Source organism: Diadema setosum, chromosome 22 (genome assembly GCF_964275005.1).
Source record: "Diadema setosum chromosome 22, eeDiaSeto1, whole genome shotgun sequence".
Classification (NCBI taxonomy): Eukaryota; Metazoa; Echinodermata; class Echinoidea; order Diadematoida; family Diadematidae; genus Diadema; species Diadema setosum.
Window position 1 is genome coordinate 30,238,971 of NC_092706.1, and position 23,259 is coordinate 30,262,229.

Sequence of the window (23,259 nt, forward strand, 5' to 3'; positions counted from 1 at the left end):
ATATCTCTACACATTTGTCATCATACATTGTATGTACAATGTACATGTATTTAGATTTAGTAGTCATAGTGTGGGTATCAAAGCTGTAGCATAGTACACATGATATGCTATGTGAGCTCCATGATCACAGTATCTGGTGAAGGATTTGATTTCATCAGTAGTATCAGTTCACCTCATCATGCTAAAAGGTCACGTTTCTTGGATTAGTTGGTAAGTGGCCCATGTGATGTGTTTGAGGCCAACTGGTACATAGAAGTGACTTTACTGCTTTGATTTCTGTGTCAATTCCCGTATTACTCTGCTGGATTTGCATAAAATAAATGGGAGAGCTACAGGAAATTTTCACATATGAAATCTGATTTGTCACTAGTGAGCAGTTTGTAAAGAGGATTAAAAGTCCCTCCCTTCCTGTGATGCAGGTCATTTCCAAAAGCAATGACCTTATCACTTATATTTCAGAGAGAGGAATTTTAATAGCCTTGTTCTATTCAACATGGAGTCCTGTTATTTATCCAAACATAATTGGAGAAAAGCTTCACAGGATCTCCAATAATTTCTTCTCACAAGCTACTCATAAAAGAATGAATGACATTCCTTCACTATTGTACAATGGCCATATCTGCTGCATGATCTATAATAACTTCATTACCAAAAAAAAAAAAAAAAAAATCATATATTCAGAGCTACTAGATATGTCTGCAGGCAACTTTCATAAATATTCATTTTGCTTTTGGGGCAAAGAAACATACTTTTCAAGCAATGTCTTTGTAAATTGGCAAAAACATGGTGCAATAGCTTATTACATAGTTTCTAGTTCACCAAAGAGTGGTTTCATCAATAATGGAACCACCTATGATGTGATGCCAATCTTTGCCTCACGTAATGCTTTGAAGTATTTGCACAGGTTTTAATCACATTCAACAGATGTACAATATAAAACATTTCAGCTTTGAGAACAGAACATTAGATTCTTTACAACCATCTCCAGCAATGTGGAGATTGATTCTTTAAAGTCACCTCAAGCACACACTGCGTAAAGTATCAGTTAGGTTATGATGTGTACAGCGATACCATTTGCTTGCAAACAGACCAGAATTAAATCCATTTGAATAGTCAAAATTAGAAGGATTTTGCTTCTACAGTGATATCACCATACACTGCTCATGTCACAAAGGTTTTGATGAATTTCAATATAGAAATGCCCTTTTTACTACGTTCAAGCAAAAACAATACTGAGCATGGAGAGACTCCAACCACAAGCATCTCTCACACACATCACAAGCTTGAAAAGCAATGTCCCATTGCCTGTTTCAGGGCCCTGGAAGCTCTAGGGTTATAGATGCTCTCTGGTTCTATCCTAACCTTACTTTTGAACAGGTACGACAAAACTAAAGTAGGGTGAGAAAGCTAAATTTTAAGCAGGAGAAAATACATAAGAGGGAGACCTACAGCTACAGCAGGAGAAATCCAAACTCAAGCCGAAGAGTGGGAGATTTTGAGGAAATGGCCTCAAAGCAGGAGAGTTGGAATCTCTGAGCATTAACAATTTCCTTTGAGACAAGTTGGTAGAGAGTTCCTAGACCCTTCATGATGACTGTTGGTTTGTAAGAAGGGATCCTAAATCACTTGACTTCTTTGATCTTTCTAAACCCTTTTTGTAGACACAATTCCAGACAACAATGTGTGTGTGTCTCACTCTGCATAGGTGAATGAGAAGTAGATGGTAAGATCATGTATAGCATGGCTAGGCCAGAGATGTGAGAGGAATGTGGAATGAAGGAAGTCACCAATAGTTGAGGCCTCCTCCTCCAAGTGGAGACTCCTCTCTCAGCTGGCCGTACAGTCGTTGCTATGAGGAGAACTGCTGCATCGCTGTCTTCACTCTGGACAGGAAGAGAGGGAAAGCAGCTGGTAGACCGAGAGCAGACATCGTATGGGACTCGGAAAGGACATAGCAACATAGACTGAGGGTATATTCATGCATACAAACTATACACATTGCACATCGTTATTCATTCTAAAGGCATATAGACTTGCAGGTGTTGAATGATACTTGAGTAAATGTTTCATGGACTGTAATTGTGTCTCCATAAGTGGCTTGCTTCTCAGCTGCTTTCTTGGGCAAAACATTTCATAGAAAAGGAAAAGGCAAGATTGAAAGGAAAAAGAGTCAAAACTGACACCTCAACCTGAACCTGTCCATGAATGTGTGCAAAATATATCTGTGAAGAAATGTATTCATATCATTATGGTTCCATGTAATTAGGGATAAACAGATTTAGGTCAGCTGCCATAGTCCAAAGCTATTGTATGTTCTAAGACCCATGTATGCTGAATGACATACCAGCTCTCTTCTACGTCTCCCTGAACACAGAGGAGTGATATGGCTCGCATACAGCATCTAGCTGTTGTTATGACTACTCACTTGTCAAAGAGATCAGTATCAGTGGTACTGATAAGAGACTGAAGCTGTTTAAGAACACCATACTCCTTCAGCTTGGCTTGCCTCTCTGATGCACCATCCTCCTGATTCCACACCAAGTTATTGATACAGTACACTGATGCAATCTGTAGCCTCACGTTGTCATGACGCTGGGGTGACAAAAAAAAAAATTGCATGATTAGTTTTTATTTCCCGCATATATACATAACTTTCTGTTCCTTGAAGAAAAACAGAATTATCTACATGACTCCTACATGAAACAGATATGTGGCTACCATTCAGTAAGTGGCCAGAAAGGCACTGTGAAGATAAAGCATTATATAATCAACTAAAGAATCTTAGATTTATTAATATTTGAAACAAGAAAAAAAAAGTGCAAATAGTCAGCCAAAAGAAACATGAAGAGTCTTGCATGGCAAATGTACAAATGTTTGTAATCAGCACAGTCAGGCCCCTTAACCTGTTGAAGACTAGTCCCCAGTATACTCAGGCAGGTGTCTATGGGAAATGTGTGATAATGGTAAAATCTGCCTTCCTCAGTGGGTTAATATATAAATGTACACAGCTAAACATGATACCTGAGGATTCAAATTCAGATTCATTCCAATCACCTACTTTGATGTGAAAATTGCACTAATTGGCTTGCTGTTCTATTGATTTCTCGGGCAAGGCTTTCAATTTCTGTCTTTGATGCAGGCCATGGCATCAAGCAATGGACAGCAAGAACAACTCTCTTACTCACCATGTAACATGTTAGCTTCTTGAGGATGTCTTCATTTGACATGATGACTGCCTTGGCTGTTATGCCATCAGCAATGTTGGCTAGTATACACAATGTCTGCAAATGACACATATACAGATGTAAAGATTAATATTACAGCCAGGCTGATTAAGCAATGGAGCAGTATCTTTAGTGTCATGGAACAAATAATACAATAACAATCCTCACAAAATAATAGTCCACACAAATGTACTATCATCAATCTATTTAGGAATGACAATGTAATTGAGGATAAATGACACTAAGAATCAAACATAGAAAAGAAGGATGTGGGAACTCAGTGTTCTGATTTGCCAATCTGTCTAGAGTTTCGTGTCACAGACTATTTCTGACCATGCATCACAAAACCGATGTCCCATTCTATGCCATTCATGGCATAGATAGACCCTATTCTTCAGAGCCTCTTTTCTCAGTACACACCTTTCTAGTGTGTGTGCTTTCTTCCCAATATTTAGATAGGTTAGGAGAGTCCATTTTAATTGAGTTATACATCATTTAAAAGCATATGATCTGCTTTTTCAGAATCTGAACTTAATTAAATATCCATGTTTGGTGACTTATTGTTGGTTTTGTGATGCAGAGTCACTTTCGCTTTTGAAAGGACATGTTTACATTAAAGAAATATAATGGCATATTAAAGGGATGGTACAGAATTGGTGGAGATGAGAATTGGGCTTTTAACTTTTTGTGAGATACCAAGAAAACACTTATGAAACAGTACAGAGCATACCATTTGAAGAGGAATTCAAAGTTTATTTGATGAAAATCAGATTTGGAATGACTGAAACATAAAAAAACAAAGCAAAACAAAGCGATCGTAATAAAAGGTGGGTCCCACACTTTATTAGAATCTCTAGGTTTTGGATATCTCAGCCATTTCAAAACCAATTTTCATCAAATAAACATTGAGTTCCTCAGGGAATTACATGCTCTTTCATATTTCATAAGATGTCTCTCATCATCTCACTAAAAAATGTTAGAAACCTGAAATTAGATCTCAACAAAAACTGTACGATCCCTTTAAATATAAGTTAATTTGATCCATCGTCATAAGTGATGGACATGAGCTCTTGTGAGTTGGCAGATAATATGATACAAGTCTAATGTGATTCCTCACCTGTTCTTTGACCTGAGGGGGATAGTTGCCTTCAAGAATCATGATGACTGCTGTCATGATTTGTGCGCTGTGGGACAGCATGATGTTATCTATGTGCTGCAGAGAAGAGGCAGAGAGAAATCAATTCATTCAAAGAAACATACTCGGGCTCAACAGCTTCTCAATAAACTACAATACCTCATGCTGACATAACAGAAGTTTTCAACTCATTCCTTGTATCAACCTCTGCATCATCTTCATTGACTGAGTGCATGTGGATATTCTACTGTCCACAGTCCATCCATGTTTTTTTGGCCCTCACAATCACAATACCTAAATGAGTCAGGAATAGTAAGTAAAAAACAGCAGCTGGAGGCAATGATGGACTGATTACTGCTATGACTATTTTAGGTTATTTGGGGTAAAAGCATACTATTACTTGCTTGTGAAAGAGACTTAATCATATTCAAAGCACACTTTGACTATACTTTGCTCTTAACATAAAAGGGCATCACAAAATATAGAAAACTCAAATAACAGGGATGATATTGAGATTTGTTGAAAAAATCAGAAATCAAAATTTTCAGGTGATTTTGATATACATGGAAAAAAGCAAAATGTGCATAGACTTGAGAAAAAAAAAAATGCAATTAGATCTAAATCTACAGAATATCATGCCTGCAATAAGCACACAGTGTTCATTGAAAGTATTGCATTTGAAATGGTAGAGAAGAAATATGAAGTATGGAAGGCCAAAGGAGTATCCCTTACCCCCCTGGTAGAGAGGAGGTTTCTAAGGAGACCAAGAGTCTTCATGAGGATGTCAACGTTGGTGTCTGTTAGCAGTCTGAAGAGCTGGTCTGTTCCCATCTTTTCTAGAATACTTGTCTTGATTTTCTCATCAGCCTGAAATGCCATGTTCATTAGTCCCCAGATACCATTGAGTCGTAGCGATGCACTAGGATTGGTCGTCAGTTTGCACAGAATGTCAATGGCTCCTGCTTGGACAATTTTCTGAGGGACAAAAAGATCAAACACAATGCAAATTCAGAAAGTGGAATGAAGTAACAGTACCTTGCAGCAATACCAAACAAACATAGTGCAAAACAATCAATCTTGATTTTCTTTTCTTTTTTTATTGCTGTTTGTCATATGTGTTAATAACCACAAAAATTTAACAAAGTTGTCTTTCATAAATTTTCTCATTTCAGAATTTTCATATTTTTTGTAAGTCAAACTTTGAAGTGATATATAATTTGTCTCACTTTATCAAACAAGAGACCCAGCAGTCTCGTGCTCACCTGAGTATCACAAGTTCACCTTCCATGCATTCTTGCAGACTCTTACCTGAGAACATTGGAAACTTGGGGTGGTGGCAGCTTTGACAGCTGGGGGCATGGTGTCCATTTGCATATTCTATCACATAGGTAAAAATACCTGGCAAATACATTGTACTTCATAGAAGGTTGGACTATGCATTTTGGAAGAAAAAAAAAGATTTAAAGCTCCTATCACTTCTGATTCTAGAGAAGAATGTCATTGAATATTCTTTAATTAATTAGACAATTTAGGTCTGTATATGAATCCCTCCCTCCCAAACCCCCCCCCCCCCCAGGGGGGGGGGGTGGGGCTGAGTGTGCAGTGAAAAACTTGGAACTAAAGTCATCAATGTACAATCTCATGGTATTAACTTTGCTTTATCACTTCTGGTTCTAGAGAAGAAGATTAGTAAATATTCCTTAATGTTGGGGGGGGGGGGGGGATTGGGCCCCCTAGGGGCCCCCAAGGGGAGCATGGTGTCCAGTTAAACAAATTGAGGCGCTAACCCCCTGGCATGCTACCTACCAAGTTTGGTGAACATTCATCAAGGGGTTTTCAGAAGAATATGAACATGTACAATTTACGTCCCTATTTGGACCCATCCCACCCCATTCTCCTTGGTCCCAAGGGGGGCACCCCTGAGTCTGCCATGAACAAATTTGAAACAACAGTCATCAATATACTGACTCAATGTATTAACTTAGCTCATCACTTCTGGTTCTAGAGAAGATCTTTAAAGATCCCTAACCGGGGGGGGGGGGGGGGGGGCTGGGCCCCCCTGGGGGCCCCCGAGGTGGGGCATGGTGCCCATTAGAACATATTGAGATCCTATCCCCCTTGGGATGCTACCTGTCAAGTTTGGTGAAAATCGGTCACGGGGTTCTCAAGAAGAAGATAGAAATGTACAATTTAAGCCCCATTAGGACCCCTCCCCACCCTCTCCCCTGGGTCCCAGTAGGGGGGGGGGGGGCACCCCTGATTCCGCCATGAACAAACTTGAAACTACAGTCATCAATGTACTAAATCATAGCATTAACTGAGCTCTATCACTTTTGGTCCTAGAGAAGAAGATTTTTAAAGATTCCTTAATTTGGGGGGATTTGGGGGCCCCCTGGGGGCCCCCCAGGTGGGGCATGGTGCCCATTTGAACAAATTGAGATCCTATCTTCCTAGGGATGCTACCTGCCAAGTTTGGTGAAAATCGGTCACGAGGTTCTCAAGAAGAAGATGGAAATGTAAAAAGTTTACGGCGACGCACGATGCACGCCGGATGCTGGACGAAGAACGATCGCAATAGCTCACTTGAGCCTTTGGCTCAGGTGAGCTAAAAAAAAAAATGAAAATAAATAAACAAAATAAAAAACTGCCAAAGAAATGGCAGGAAGAAGGAGATGACATATATGTAGTATTGAAAACTTGGCCTTGTTGAAGTTGGGATGGGTGCAAGATAAGGCACTTAAACACCTTGGGCTCATTCAAAATGGTATACAGTTGTAGTAACATGCTTTATCTAAACAAACTTTTGTTGTTGTTGTTAAGAAACATTCTTAGACTTCGACATTTGGACAGGCAGTAGCAAGTTATCATACATTACATCTTCCTAAATTATTGCCAAATGATCATACTTTACTGTTGTTTCATACTGAATATAACTTAACTGTTGTCTCATATTAAATATAATCAGAGTATTGTGGTGACTGGTTAACTTCACACATCATGAAAGATTTGGAGCCAGTTCTTCAGGTGCATAAAATCTTCACATTTATCATTTTGTCACCTGAGCATCAATGTTAGTACATGTAGTACATCTATCTGAAGTGTAGCTGCTGAAGAAAAAAAGGAAAAATTATCTGCTGAATCTTCCTTGCATTCTAATCTTCTTAGGACTTGATATGACTTACATCTTTGCTGGGTGAGAATTCCAGAAGAAGATTGCACAATGTTGATGAAGCTACTATCATCAGTTCCTCTGCACTCTTGTGTTGTAATAACTGCAGAAAGGAATATGAACACACAAATTATGCACACTGTAGCAGCACTGGAACTAGTAGGCAGCAGAAAGAATGCAATGACATTGACAAACCTTTGCAAAACACGTTACTGCCATAAAAGCAATACATAGAATAATCACACTAATACTTAATGAGGCAACCACTGAAAACTACTAACTTTACAATACATCAAATGCTGAATACTCTGCAGTGTGGAAATTGTCATGAATTCTATGCTTCACTGAACTTGCATGAAAATAATAACATTCACAAGTACATATTTTTGATCAATAAAGAGGTATGGAATGAAAAGTATTTCTATGTGTGAAATTCTGAACAAGTTCAATTAAATTAACCAAGCACGGAAACTAAACTGTTTAAAAGCATCCACTTTTAGAGACTTACTTGATGAATTATTATTGTTTTCGTTCAAAAGGGACAAAAATATCAGAGTACACTGTATTCCATTAATTTGGATTAAATGTTATTAGAAAAGTATGAGTTTACTTCCAACATCAAAGGGATCATGGTATTTGTATGGCTGCCTTTAAATATCTTACAGTTACTTTAAATATCACAAGGTTTGAAAGGACAAAAATTCCATGAAGTGATCATTATGTACTCCACCTACCTCAACCAATGGTTTCCATACTATGTGATCTTGAAAACTTGTTCTGAGTTGCTGCACTGACCTCGACAAACTGTGAAGACATCTGGGATTTAAGAATTTTGATTGGTGGAGAGAGTGGGGGGGGGGGGGAGGAGAGAACATGGTTATCATGTATCTTATGAGACAAAGAAATCACTCAAAAAGAATAAAACTTATATCAAATGATAAAGAAAGAAAAAAAATGGAGTGTGACCAGGAACAAAATAGGCTGAGGCCGATTGCTTTCATAGATTACATTGAATTCCCAGCTAAACTTAACAAAATTATTTCTTTCATATGAAGTAAATGGAGAGTTCATATTGAAGACAAGATGTCATCTATTAAAGGAGAGCTCAAGGTGATTTTCAGACTTTCACATTTGAACTATAAATTGGTTATACTGGGTACAGAGTTTCAGAATATAGTGATTGGAATGAAGAATAAAAATATTTTCAAAATTCATAACAAATCACAATGAACAAGGATGATGTCATGGTAGTTTCACCACAAGAATACATGAGTGGGGGCTCAAGGAAGCAGGACAAAAGAAGAAAGCATGCATGAATTCTGCACAGGTGAACTTGTTAGTGAGTGGTATTGTAATGGAATTACACTGCTACACTTTTAAAATATGTGTGCCTCCTTTGTCATCATCTTTGTTCAGTGTAATTTGTTTTGCGTTTCTAGAGTATTGGTTTCTCTGCTCAAGGACCACAATAAATTCCACAAATCTATATATCAAGCTGTCAATTTATGTCTTACATGATGTGAAATTATGAAAATCGTCTGGACGTCCCCTTTAATTGGTTACTCTACCAAGGACTGTTATAATCTGTAGATTTGTCTGGTGAGAGAGATTCTATCTAAAACTTTGTGGAATATGAGAATGTCATACTGTACCTTGCAGCAGCTAATTGGACTTTGAAGTTCTCTTCCTCTATACATTTTTCAATGATGTCCATCAGGTTCTCTGTCTCAATTATCTGTAGAGGTAAGAACATGTGTTAACCCATTATACAGGTCATACTTTCATCCTTACAGGTCACACTTTAACCTTTAAAGGTCACACTTTCCACAAAATGTTCACTGACTTCTCATGGTTCATCTCAAACAATGTTACCTGTGTCTCATCTGTATCATTCCTATTTTTGCAAAGAGTGACATTGATTTTCAATTGCATTCATACCATGCAGTAAAGCAGAGTATCTGAAAACACAGTCAAATACATACAATAAAATACATATTTTTCATTCAAATATTCCAATTGGACACAATTCTATTTTTAGCACTTATCAGTGATATTTTAACATTCGACTGGGGAACTTTGAAGGCATTTATGTCTATGTACACATAATGGCGACTTGCAATGAAACTTAAGATGAAATTGAATTTACTCAAAAGTTTGCATCTTCTAAATGTCACTGTACCAGAATAACATGAATTTGAAAGAATGCAATTTACATGGAAGTTTAATCACTTTAAGGTACACACTTGATCTATTCATATGCTCATTTAAAAATCTTCATGAAAACAACAACAACAAAATCCATTAACACAGAGCTGAAAGTCCCCTTCAGAGAGCAAAAGTATATTCTTGGTCAGTATGGTCAATGGGATGAGAAAACTGACCTTCTTCCTAATCTCCTCCTCATTGGCTCCAAGAGAGGCAAAGACTTTGAAGGCAGCCTGACGTAGCTCTCCTTGAATGTGACATCCTTGTTCCTAAAATAACAAGAGACAAAATCACATTCTAAATCAATTCTGTACACAGTCTGCTTTGTCTGCATTCAGCAGTCAATTACAGAATCCACCACCATGTAGTTTAATAATAGCTCATCATATACTAATGTCCAGATATGCTATGTTTATATTGAATACTGAATTCTGTCAAAAAAGAATTTCTCTTTGTTGGTCCCATTGAAATAAGTACACTTGGTTTCACAATGTGCATGTTAATGTAATTTACATTGTAAGATGAAATGAATCCTGGTGAAACTCTAAACTGCCTCAAAGTGAATATACAGAGGTAAATGTTCACCTGCCTACTCGGCCCACTCCCATTAATCACCTTTTTGCCTGTACTGCTGGGTGTGTACTTGAGGTAGAGAGCCAGAGTTGGGATGAGGTGATCTGTGATGCTGGCAGAGACCTGGAGGGAGACATCCTCCTCAATGAGAAAGGCTAGAGTCTCTGCAGCCTCCACCCTCTCCTCCACAGACCGGTCTTTTTTACACATCCTAGCCAGGCTGGGAAGCACCTGGTATGAAACAGCAGAAACACACACAAACATATCAGCAATTATGTCACGAAGTTTGTAACCCTTTACAGCTCACTGAAATGTAGATTTAATGGATTCCAGTTACAATACTGCAATTGTGTCAATCTTTGTTACCTTAACTAGAACAATATTTCTTCAATGCAGCAATTTATCTTACTGCCCTTTTCAAGCAATTCAGAAAGAATCCAGTCATCATATATGGTGCAGCATACAGTACAACTCCTTTGGAGCACTCCCCATGTCTACATTTCGTCCCCAAATCAATCAATTCAATGCAAGCAGGGGAGCGTGTGTCACACATCATCAAACTACGATGAGTTACAAACACCAAATGTGCATTCACTAGTCATAGGCAGGTAACACTCACACTTAGTACAATCAGTGTGAATAATGAGGTGTGAGTCACAGATTCCCAAACTGCTAAATCACGATCATTATTACGTGTTTTAAAGCTCAGAATAATCTTTTTCCTTCTTACATTACAGAACTTATTCATCATCACATTACCACACGAACTCTTCGATCATCATCACAATATATTTTGTCTGTCTATCCTGTAAATACACAAACATATGGCAACACTCTTTGGAACTCGTTACCTCTTTCAATCAGAAGCATATCTTCCTTTGATTCTTTCAAAAAGGCACTGAAAATTTATCTGTTCAAGTATTGATGATTGTATATGTTATGTCATGATCAATTGTATATGTTATGTAAAGCGCATAGAGAATTTTGTTAATTATTATGTGCTCTATAAATGTGAATTATTATTATTATCATTATTATCTGCACAGTCACATGTCAGACTCACCCTCTGTACAATCAATGGACATCGAGGACTGATGGCTCCTGCTCTACATAAATAGCACAAACTGTGTGAAGAGACAAAAACAAAACAGTTGACAAAGAAAGCAGTTGTACAGGTCATGATGGTCATGAAAGACTCTTCTTAACCATAAATTGGCCAAGTGCCATTTAACCATACCTGCATTCAATAAAGAATCAATACACCACTACGAGAAATGTCGGTGTCATGTGCATAATAGAAATAAAACTAAGGAAATTACTTTCTGCTAGATTCAGTCAAGAATGTGACATTAGTAGTGGAGCTTGAGAAGATGTGAATTTGTTTTAAGCTGATGATGACACAATCAATTTCATCCAAAGTACATGTATGGCATGTTCTGCTGTCCTGTGATGATGTGGATTGTCTACTTTTCTGATACAATCCTATTAGTATTTGAGCAGCCACAATTTCTGCCACTTCTGCTGCATGATATCTTTAGATTGTGGCTGACTGCTGTATGAATGGTGTCAGGCTTACTGTAAAATTGGATATTTTCGCGCTCTGCCGAGTAAGACGAGTTTCGCGTGTTTTTAATTACACGGAATCAAGACATCCACTACTGGAACATATGGCAAGCAAAAATATTTGCATGCTTTTATTTTTGTGCTAGTTTCTGGTTGCACGAAATGTGTGAAAATTTCAACACCGCGAAAATTTCCCATTTTACAGCACAGTGCACATTGTAACGAACACGGTTGTAACGAAATTCCGGTTACAACGAAGCAAAAATTCCAGCTGCAACATTATCCACTCTATGTTTTTTATTGTTTATTTATTTTGTTATAACAGAATTTCGATACAACGAAAGAAAACAGCCAATCCTAAGGACTTTGTTATGAAGGGAGTCCACTGTAATACTTCACAGTAAACACAATAATTTCTATAAAGATGTATGCACATAAGATACAATGTCATATAATCAGGACAGGCATGTCTACCTTGTAAACAACAATACTGTATTTTGGGGGCTAAAATGGTGCATTCTTGTTGGAAAACCAATGATGCTATCTTTCCTGCCATAGACATGTATTGTCATACATGTACAATCTTGGAAAACAGTATCTTCCATGAAAACTGTCTAATTTTTGGCTAAAAAGAGTACATGATATACAAAGAACACTTGGCGTTTCTGTCGGTATGCAAAGAGTGCATAAAAGAAGGCATAAAGTGCTTGATTGTCTCACCACTTTGCTGCAGTAAGCTGAATGTTGATAGGAAGGTCACGGGCAAGGAGTCTGCTCAGAAGTGTGGACATGTCCTCTCGGTTGTATTTTGCTTCAAAGAAATCAAGATACAATAAAACAATTAATCATTCTGAAGGGGTCTGCTCAGAAGTGTGGACATGTCCTCTCGGTTGTATTTTGCTTCAAAGAAATCAAGATACAATAAAACAATTAATCATTCTGAAGGGTTCTGCTCAGAAGTGTGGACATGTCCTCTCAAGTTTTATCTTGCTTCAAAGAAAACCAGATCCAGGAAACAATCAATCACATGAAATCTTTCCATGTTAAACTTTCTCTCAGATGGCACAATCATTCTAGTATGTCTACAGACTGCTGCCAGGAGCACAGAGTGAATTTTCACTTACATTACTATCATTTCTCATGGCATTAATACAGTGAGAAACAGCAAGTTCTAGGTTTATGTCAACCATACTACTACATGGATGCACACATACTGTACGTTTGTACATGCATACGCAAGATGGGCTGTCTGGGTGGAGATGGAGCTACTTGAAATTAACGTAGACCCTTCCTCTTCTATCCACTTCAATGTATCAAATGTTGATATAAACTTTGTGAAGAAACATGACAAATATCAGTTTCACTGCATTTATCAGATGTGTCAAGTTTAAAAAAATTAATTCAGAAAATAATCAAAGTGAGAGTAAAAGAATGTATATTGCTGCATAAGTGAGTCAAACTTTTTGGAGCACAAAGAGTGACACTGAAATATCTGAGTGAAACATAGTCATGTTACAAGTTACATATCAGAGAATTCTACATCAATCAATTCTGCATTATTTCACCTGCCAACTCTGTACGTCTACAAAGAGGAATAAACAGAAATATAATCTACAAAATTAGCAAATTTCCTGAATCTCCTATGTATCATCATTAACAGATGTTCATCACATAAAAATATATGTTTGAAAAGAGGATCTTCTTTCCTGCACAACAAAATAAAATTGTATGTATTTCAGGTAGACACAGTTGACAGGTGTAGAATTAGTGGAAAACAGAGAAGTTTATGCATCTCAAAACAAATATGCTGTAGTTTGACGGCAGTGTACCGTCTTCATTCTAAATATTTTACTTTTAGAGGATGGATTGATTTAAAACAAAAATACAAAAGAACTGAACCAAGAGTATGACTTACCACTGGAGATCTCCCGTGAGACACAATGGTTCTTGTAGCTGAGAGCGGCTAAACACTGAAGGGCTGGTAGACGAATCTGATCAAGGATTTCAGTTTAAAGCAATGAAAAGTTAGACAATACTCTTCATGTGCTAAAATGGTGTTACAGGTGAAATAGCGCACCAGAGAAGTTCTCATCTCAATCATGTAATGGCTCACTAGAGGAAGAGCAATGGAAACAAGATACTGAAATATTTAGTAAATATTTAATTCAGAGTGAATTCACTTCAAGGGGAATAAACCCCAAATATATTTCTGTTTTGAGTGAATGAGGAAATATTAGTAGAACACATCAGTTAAGTTTGAAAATCTGCTGATCCGTTCAGAAGTCAGGAAAGTTTCAGCACCGCTATCGCCGGATAAGAAGACTATGACAATTGGTGCTGTCACAGTATGATGATAGTAAAAAGAGAGTATGCAGAGAATTTCTCAAAATGTCATTTCTTATGAAAAGTACACATATCTTCCATTTGTTACTGATATATGTTGAGGGTAATATTATTCCCCGGCCTTCTGAACGAGGTAAGCCAGGTGCTCTTTCATTATGACAGAAAATGAATATATGTTCAATTCTCTTTATACCTATTGTGGTCAGACAGTGATGTAAGCTGGAAGTGGTTTGATATTTTCATGTTGGTGTACAGAGTATGTATGGAGTCTAGAGATTACAAACCTTGTTGACTTCTGAACAGAGTAAAGGTGCCAAGACATCCACAGCACCCTGTTGGTATAGCATATCTTGCTGTTTATTGGTCTGCAAAAACATACAAGGAGACAGAGTAATTCCTTTGTGCTGTTGAAGCGCATTCAACTACCCAACCAAGCCAAGCAAAACTTGCATGGCGATATGAAGGAAGAGCATATTTACAAATGAAAGACCTGGAAGTGAGGAGATGCCATGGAGAGGGAAGGCTGGCCCATCTCAGATATATTCAAGAATCCCCATAGTGAATCGTGTACAGCTTCAGCACTGATCTCTAAGTACACACACAACCAGAGAATCTCATTTGGCGCCCGACATTACCAATAAGCATGCACTTTGATGCACATATTCGCTGACACAAGGCCAACAGGTACTATTCATGATTTTCGATTGTACATTGTACCCTGGTGGGGAGAGAAAGAAGACCGAATGAACTGGGCCACCCATGTCTCCCAATGCTACCAGGTCTTTAATTACATTACACCAAAATATGATATTCACTCCAGCACCCTTCAGCTTTAGGGCAGAGGGACTGAAATAACTGAGGCAATGCTTCGCATCTTGGACTGAGGAGAAATGCCAATTGTAGAATTTTTTTTTTTTTGAGGAGCTCAACACTATACTTTAAAAGTAGGAAAGAAACAAAAATATTTGTCACACCTGACAAGCTACACCTAAACATGAAAGAGCAAGGAAGGCCCTAAACATCATGGTACATTGTGAAAGAGCAAATTCCTAGACAGTTGGCACTGAGTAACTGTTTCATGTAGCTTACATTACTGTGAATGCAGTAAAGATTACTTCAGTGACAGAAGACAACTTACCATTTTTAACTGAGGTAATATGATAATAAAAAGTGTCTGGTACAACATCCGATTTGAATATACAACCAGTTAATAGAGAAACTATAGATGAGTGTGTGGAGCTCACCTTGCAGCACTGAGCTAATATGTAGGATACACACTCTTGCGTACACAGGGTCTTGGGAAGCAGGTGGATAAGGTGAGGGATGACTGAGCTATCCTGGATTGAAAATAGTTAAAAGGAAAGAACATCCTAATCATAGAATCTTACACTTAACATCACATTGTGGAAAACCACAAAACATAAAACATGTTAAATGTGGAAGTGCAATGCAGCAAAGATAAAGACACATCATATCTGTTTTGCATGGAGTGTGAAATTTGAGAATGACAAAAGCAATGACTGGAAAAGATGGTATCACTGGAAAAGACAGTATCACTGGAAAATATTAGCATTTAACCTTAGTCTAAAACAGAAGTCTATGAAATAAACTGATGAACAGAAACATAGCTCTTAATCATTTCTAAAAACAAATACATGTCAAAACTTTAAGATATTCAAACTAACTGTAAATGTATTTGAATCTGCAGCATATTGAGAACTACAAGGAAGTAGAATTGATAAGAAGCACTCTGACAAGAGCTGACATATAATCCTCACCTCAAAGACCACATCCTCAACCGGGGCCACTGGACTGGTGAGAATAGTCCTTAGAAATCTCAGACAAGCCTCCACAAACCTGATGTCAGGATGTGCAAGGCCTGTGGATAGAAACATCAACATTGACTTCACACAGTCACAAGATGTCTTGAGAATGTATCAGTAACATTTTACGTAACAGGGTTCACAGAAACACCAGTAATAAAACTTACTTAAATAATTCAGATGATTCAAAATATGATTTTCTATTGCTACATTCTTCAGAAAGATATCTCTTCTACACAAGAATGATTTGAAAACACAAACAAATCAAATAACAAGATAAAAATTTGCCTTTTCCTTTAAAATTACACAATGACATTTCACTACAATCTCATAAAGATTACCAATAACATCTGTAAGCGCGATATTCTTTGCAATTCACTGTCATGGCTTCAAGGCTCTATTTCTATAATATGCAGTTGTTATATGATGTATGTTTGATTTCCTTCTTCTTCCTTTTTTTGTGATACAGGTTATGTCTGTGCTACATTTCCTCACCTTGGAGCATAACAGCCAGTATCCTCTTGTCAAGCAGCTCTCGCTTATTGTCCTCTGTTCCCTTGGCAAAACTCCCCAGCAACACAGCACACTCCACCAAGATATCAGGGGAAACCCCTTCACTTGTCATGATGTAATGAACTCTAAGACATGAGGAAATGGCACAAAGGAAATGTCAATCAAAAAAGAACATGGAATTTGAAGCATTACGAAAGCAGTGAAATGCAGTGAAATGCAGTTAAAATATGCCAGGATTACTTACAAGGTATCTGAAATTACCATTATGTGTTCTTAAGTTATGAGAATTTTAAACAACAAACACAGATGGGGTGAACTTTTGCACCCTAGAGCATCATTGATGCCATATGATTTGTGCTATCTGGTTCAGTGGTACAGGCTGACTGGAGACACTAATAAACTTATAATCTGTTGTGGGATTTTTCTATTTTTAAAGCTCTTTTTTTTGAAGGAAATGAGGCAATTAAGTAATGAAAAAGGATGAATGTGTATTTGCCATATCAAGAGGACAGCACTTAAAGCTGAAAATATAATTTGACCTTTACAGAACTCTGTACAGCAAACCACAGCCATTTTCAAAGCGGATGGTGACCGTGACCATCCATTCACACAAGATCTCACAAACAATTGTGTAATATCTCTCATAATTTATTTCTTGCTAATCACTGGCACAATTTTATTGCATTGGTTCTTTGCAAATTCCAGCCTGGGGTACACACAATGTCAGCGTGATCTTACCTGTCTATAGCTCCACACAGCATTAGGCTCGTCTTCTGCTTGTTGCTGCCTATAACAATGTTCTTCATTGACCTGCGCAATGAAATGTAGTCAAATGGTTCTCAAATATCATCTATTCACTGTGATTCTAGGATGATGAATTTCATTCACATCAAATAGAAATGCCATGCATGCACTTTCTCTCTGAACTGAGAGCATAGACTTTGCCTGAAACATCGCAATTGTAAGAGATGGAAATTTGGTAATTTTTACAACAAATTTGATGTGAATATGATTTTGCGTTGAGCCAGAGTGTATCTAATACATTGCATTCATTACATACAGTGTAGAGTAAGGACTATTTATATCAATAATGATAAACTGAATTCAAATAAGCCTGATATCACAACTACCATCAATACAAGTTCATTGAATGCCACATTTTGGGGAGATCGAATAAACTAGAAATTCATACAAAAGCAGATTAGATTATCTCTGTGATTCGTTACAGATTGCTATGCCCAGCTAGAAGATGGAGACCACTAGGCTACAATGACTTCATTGCAAAGGATAATTGGACTGTAAACAAACTCTGATACATGTCATGGAATTGTGTCCTCTTATCTTGCATGTGTGCACTAAAAACTCATAGAATTACTGGAGTAGGTTGCAGCAGAAGTTAAAGTATCTGTAGTCTGTTTAAACTAAAGATGTATGTACCTTTAATTCTATTAACAGTATAACAGAGTTTGAAACCACAATATTATACAAATATAATTGTTCTACTGACAGTTATACTCACTTCAGGTTACATAGCAGCTGATGGGAGTCAGTGACTGTGAGATTGTCAACATAAATCTGACTGAATCCAAGATCCTAAATCAGAGATAGTAGATTAAAGAAATCAAATAAGATCACTTCATCACAATATGCATCAACAAGAAGGAAAACAACCATAATCAAATGGCATGCTAGACATCTGCCGAACATTGATTTTAAAACATTATATATATATATTGCCCATCATCCTGATGTTTAGTGATAGCAATTCTTGCTAGGATAACAACTTCTTGCAGCAATAGGAAATCAGGAAGAGATATTTTTATCCCTACCATGTCACTTGCCATTGTAGGAAGAGCTGTAATTATAGCAACATTCTATACATGTACAAAATAGAGCAGAGGTCTTGAAGAAACTTGACTACGCTACTGTACATATCATGCATTCAGATAATGAAAAGTACAATGTAGATTAATGCATGAAACATTCAAAGATGCAGGCAGGTGCCTATACCATTACTGGGGTGATAGGATGATACTCTTATCTCAAGTGGATATTTTCACGAGTTGTTTTTTGTGCTAGGCTGGGTAAGATGAGTTTCCTGCATTTTTAATTCTGTGGAATCAAGACATTATTAGTGAAACATAGTGTAAGAGGAAACAAAATTTGCATGCTTCAGTTTTTGCGCTTGATTTGGGCAAGCACATTTTCTCATTGTTCCAAATCACTTGCCCAACTTTGATTTCCACTTGCCCTGGGCAATCAGGCAAACAATTAGATGTAACACCTTGACAGGGGTCAAAATTCTTGAATTTAACATCTGGAGTCACTTTGTCTTAGGTTTAAGAAGAATCTGTGGCACTAATGTACTTTTTTAATCCAAGTAAATCTCAAATTTCACAATTAACAAAACTGCATCAAAATCACCTGAAATACTAATAGCTCATTTCCAAATGGATTACTGGGAAGCAATGACAGCAGCATCAACTTTCATGCTGTTGCTCAATATAACACACTCATTGCAAACTTGTGCATAACATTGCAAGGCACGGTGTTGTTTTTTCCCTTTAATGTGTGCTCTAGGAATACTGTATTTCCATCCATTTTTTTTTTTAACTTGCCATAATCATCTAGTGTTTGTACACTGTAAACATAGGATTTGGTACCGAAATGTCTGAAGTTTGCATTGATTTTTAGCTCCCATTTATTGAAAGCTGCATTATTTCCACATTCACATAAAATTGTATGTTGATCTAGATAAAGCTCTACATCTAGCAATCTAGTTCAATCTAGTACTAGTATGTTGATCATGTTGATCTAGCAGATCTAACAATGTTACAGAATCTGTACATGTGGCCATGTGAGGCAGGTGGTCAATTTTGGACGGCGTTGTGGTCGAATTACGTATCCATGGACGGCTTGCATTATGATAGAATAGAATTCTAATGTTATTGCAATGGCAATGTGCCTAGAATCTGTTCATATCAATGTTTACTTTTAAGTTTTAAACTAAAGACTCTGGTAAAGAGTTGATAGAACTACACTGTAAGAAATCTACCAGGAGAGGGTCTATCACAAGAATCATTTGGACAGTCTACACAATAAAACAACGGTCAATAATCATAAATCAGATAATCCAGCCATTTTCAGCCACATGAATAATCCTGAACTCAATTGAATACGAACGCCTCACCAAGGCTCACTCAATCAAGTCAATGACAGTCAAAGGGAAAATGGGGTCACATGGTCTAGTTTACATGATTGGTACCCGCATAGATCTATGCCTGCATTAATAATTAGACTATCGCAGGTATCCATGGCATGTCATATCCATAGCATACTAGGTAGAGATCTACTGAGGTGTCAGAACTGGCGAAATAATGTCGTTAAGGGTGTGTACAGTTCTGGTTGAGGTGAGGATTTAAATTTAGCTTTTATTAAAGGGGCATAGTCCCGGTAGTGTAGAGGGCGCTGTTGATGATACTGCCAATTACCATTAGCATTGATACGAAGATTACCGAAGTTGAGCTGACATCAAGAGTAAAGTGCGTAGATGTTGCTAAGTAACGTTGCCTTTGTTGTCTTCTCTGCGCATCGCGCAGTCTGTAGTACTGCCAGGGTGCGTGCATACATGTATACATGTGCTTCTTATTATGACATCACAAAAGAAGTTTGCTAAAGCTGTTATCCCCCTCAGCCGAATCATTAGTCGAACTGTGATCGGACCACTGACTACAGTGGATCGGACTTCTTCGGACTCTGGGAAGTGGGTCAAAGCGTAAGCACTAAAGAGGAGTCGATAGCCGGTCTCTATAGGAAACTTGCGCCGTGTGCCCGCGTACGCATTTGACTAAAACACCGGGACCATGCACCTAATAATATAATTTAACGTTTTGGGAGATATTCAGAAACCACTCTATGACTAACTGAGATGTCAAAGGGCTTGACCGACGAGTCTGTCTAATTCCGCAAAAAATTTCTCATTTATAATGATGACATTTGCTGGGTCAGTTTAGAAAAACTGACCCAGCAAATGTCATCATTATAAATGAGAAGTTTTTCGCGGAATTACTACAGACTCGTCGGTCAATCAAAGGGCATGCAATTCTACGGGGTATCAACATGATCAAAAGTTTATTTGATGAAAATCGGTTTGGAAATGGCCGAGATATCCAAAAACAAGGTTGAACAAAGAGATCCTAATAAAAGGCATGGCCTGTCGCCTTTTATCATTATCACTTTTTTGGATATCTCAGGCTACTCAGCCATTTGCCATTGGCATTTGAAAACCAATTTTCATCAAATGCCTTGACACTTGCAGTCCTTGGTAAATGTTGAATCCTTTTTAAAATTACATGCTCTTTCATATTTCATAAGAGGTTTTTCATTATCTCACTTAGGAATGCTCAAAACATGAATCCCCACCTCAACCAGTACTGTACAATCCCTTTAAACGTACTGTTAATACAATGAATATGTAGACTCTACGTCAGCTTGTGACCGGAAACCCGATTCACCAAATTGACAGTTGCACAGCACACATAACAATGTCGGCCTACCATTATCATTGATAGGGGGGTTCTGGAGATCTCTATTGACTCTGGCAATCTGCATCAGCACAGTTAACGTTACTCTTTTCATGAAGGGCCTGCCGGTTACAATGTTAAGGTCATGCTTACCATTTTAGAAATGTGAGCTTTCCACCAAAAACTTGAAACAGTGTCCTAGACTCTCCCGACTTCCCGTACCCACTCAATCTTTCTCGTACGTAGACGTTCACTGCACTCGAACTCTTTGGCATTGCAATTGAATGCACCGTAAGACCGCATCGCATCGCACATATTCATACACACCGATCCGATAGCGGCGGCGGCTGGCAAGTGTATCACTGCATGCTGCAGTGGCAGCTGCACAGCAAGGCAGGCAGTGGGTGGCTGCCATGAGCCGGGTACGCATGCAGACTTTACACTCCCGTTTCTAATTCTCGGGTTTTCTTTCGTTATAAAACTAATGTTGTTTCACATCACACGCCGGAAAGCTGTGACAAATGGGATGCCATCTTATTAATTTTGTTTAAATGTTACATTTACAATCTAGGGAAACAATTCGATACCTCATAATTTGCCAAAAGAATCATCAGTCGCAGAAGTTTTGGATGGGAATTACAACAATATTTCATTGAGGAATACCAACTTGAAATTAATTTCAGAAAATTTCATGAATGTTATTATTTTTAACTTCATATTGAAGCTCACTTGAAATTTGTTGCTGTTGTTATTGTTGTTGTTGTTGTTGTTCTTCTTCTTCTTCTTCTTTTGACTTAGGCCCAGACTTACTAATTATTCTTATTGTAAATATTGTAGGCACATTTTTATACAATAAATATATATGATATATATGTGTTTTTATTTCATAAGATATGAGAGATGTATATTTTCAGTAAATTTGCTGATGTTGATTCTTGTAATCAACCTTATGGTGCTATAACCTCGATTAGCATAAAATATAATGCTATTTAAGTTCGCACCCTTTACCAAGATGCGCTAACAGGGCCTATGTATGTATCATTGTGATTTATCAAAATTGTGTATTTTTGAAAGTTGGTAATGAATTAATGAATTAATGAATGAATTAATTCATTCATTCATTCATTCATTCATTCGTTCATTCATTCATTCATTCACTAGTCATTTAGGCCTATAAAAACAAACAAACATAACGTTGTTTGTTCTTCCATGCCTAGATTCAAAACGCACGTACAAAAAGATGGTGTATAGGATTCGGTTATAGGCTACGTTAACACAGTTTGTTAACTTATTCCGAAGGTGCGTTATTACCAACTTCGTTATGAAGGCTCCTTATTCCGAAGGTTCTAGTCCATGGGCCAAGAGGCGAAAAATTGGTTATTGGTACCATCTCAGGTGGCAATACCTTTTTGGTGTCATTTTGTTTGTTGGGCATAGATATGCTTATCAAGCTATGATAGCATTTCCAAATGAGTAGCTTAGTCCCAATAAATGAATTTTTAACCAATTTGGTCTCGTTTTTATATCCCTATACTTCTCAATCGAGGCTAACCGCTATAGAAACAAGAGCTAGGTCTTCTGTATGTCCATGGAGCTCATGGTATGTCCACAGAGGTGTTCTGTTGTAAACGCGGTGCGCTTAGTATTTATTCAAGGCGGCGAAGGGAATATCCAAAGGGTGATGCTGTCCAAAGCTAAACGCGGTGCGTTTAGTCTTTATTCAAGACGGCGAAGGGAATATCCAAAGCCTATGATACAGTGTATATCCCTTTATCTAAAAAACAAACAAAAAAGCAATTCCTCGTGGATTTTGCCGTATTTTTGATTATTCAACATTTTCCGGTGAAAATGCTGAGGTGAAAACACTAATGCCACGCCAATGTAGCTTTATTTCCATCAAACAATGAACCGGTACACTACAATACGTAATAATAAATACTATTGTAAATGAGCAGAGTGATTTTTGTTTAAAACTTATGTATTTGTTGAGAGGGTAGTATAAAAACAGAATAGATAATTTCTTTTATTAGTAACTTTAGATATGATAACGGTACATTGTTTTGTTTTGTTGTGTTTTTTTTTTTGCAGTGTTTACCTGAACTGATACTGTTGTTAATCAGACAAACACACACACACACACACACACACACACACACACACAGACACGGAAACAATTGTCACACAATTA

At 37.5% G+C, this 23,259-nt stretch overlaps 1 protein-coding gene across 1 annotated transcript; it reads right to left on the reverse strand.

The window, feature by feature from the left end:
* Positions 1-1,301: 1,301 nt before the first annotated feature.
* On the reverse strand, positions 1,302-21,381 carry LOC140245589 (armadillo repeat-containing protein 8-like). The gene is made up of 20 exons (XM_072325154.1): positions 21,225-21,381; positions 18,068-18,141; positions 17,287-17,358; positions 16,531-16,673; positions 15,991-16,091; positions 15,457-15,549; positions 14,497-14,577; positions 13,785-13,860; positions 12,590-12,680; positions 11,370-11,430; positions 10,349-10,537; positions 9,910-10,002; positions 9,181-9,263; positions 8,263-8,344; positions 7,542-7,631; positions 5,092-5,334; positions 4,342-4,437; positions 3,186-3,281; positions 2,426-2,592; positions 1,302-1,883 (listed from the first exon to the last, which is right to left on the reverse strand). The coding sequence occupies exons 1-20, from the start codon at positions 21,225-21,227 to the stop codon at positions 1,850-1,852; spliced, it is 1,968 nt and encodes a 655-aa protein (XP_072181255.1). The 5' UTR covers positions 21,228-21,381; the 3' UTR covers positions 1,302-1,849.
* Between the last annotated feature and the right edge of the window lie 1,878 nt (positions 21,382-23,259).

Bases quoted from the DNA above. Each gene is read 5' to 3' on its own strand.
- LOC140245589 (XM_072325154.1), bottom strand. The intron at 17,359-18,067 runs GTGAGTATAACT...TTCATTGCGCAG, and splicing joins CAGCTGCTATGTAACCTGAA to GTCAATGAAGAACATTGTTA. The intron at 3,282-4,341 runs GTGAGGAATCAC...TGTCATTTGCAG, and splicing joins CCCCTCAGGTCAAAGAACAG to ACATTGTGTATACTAGCCAA.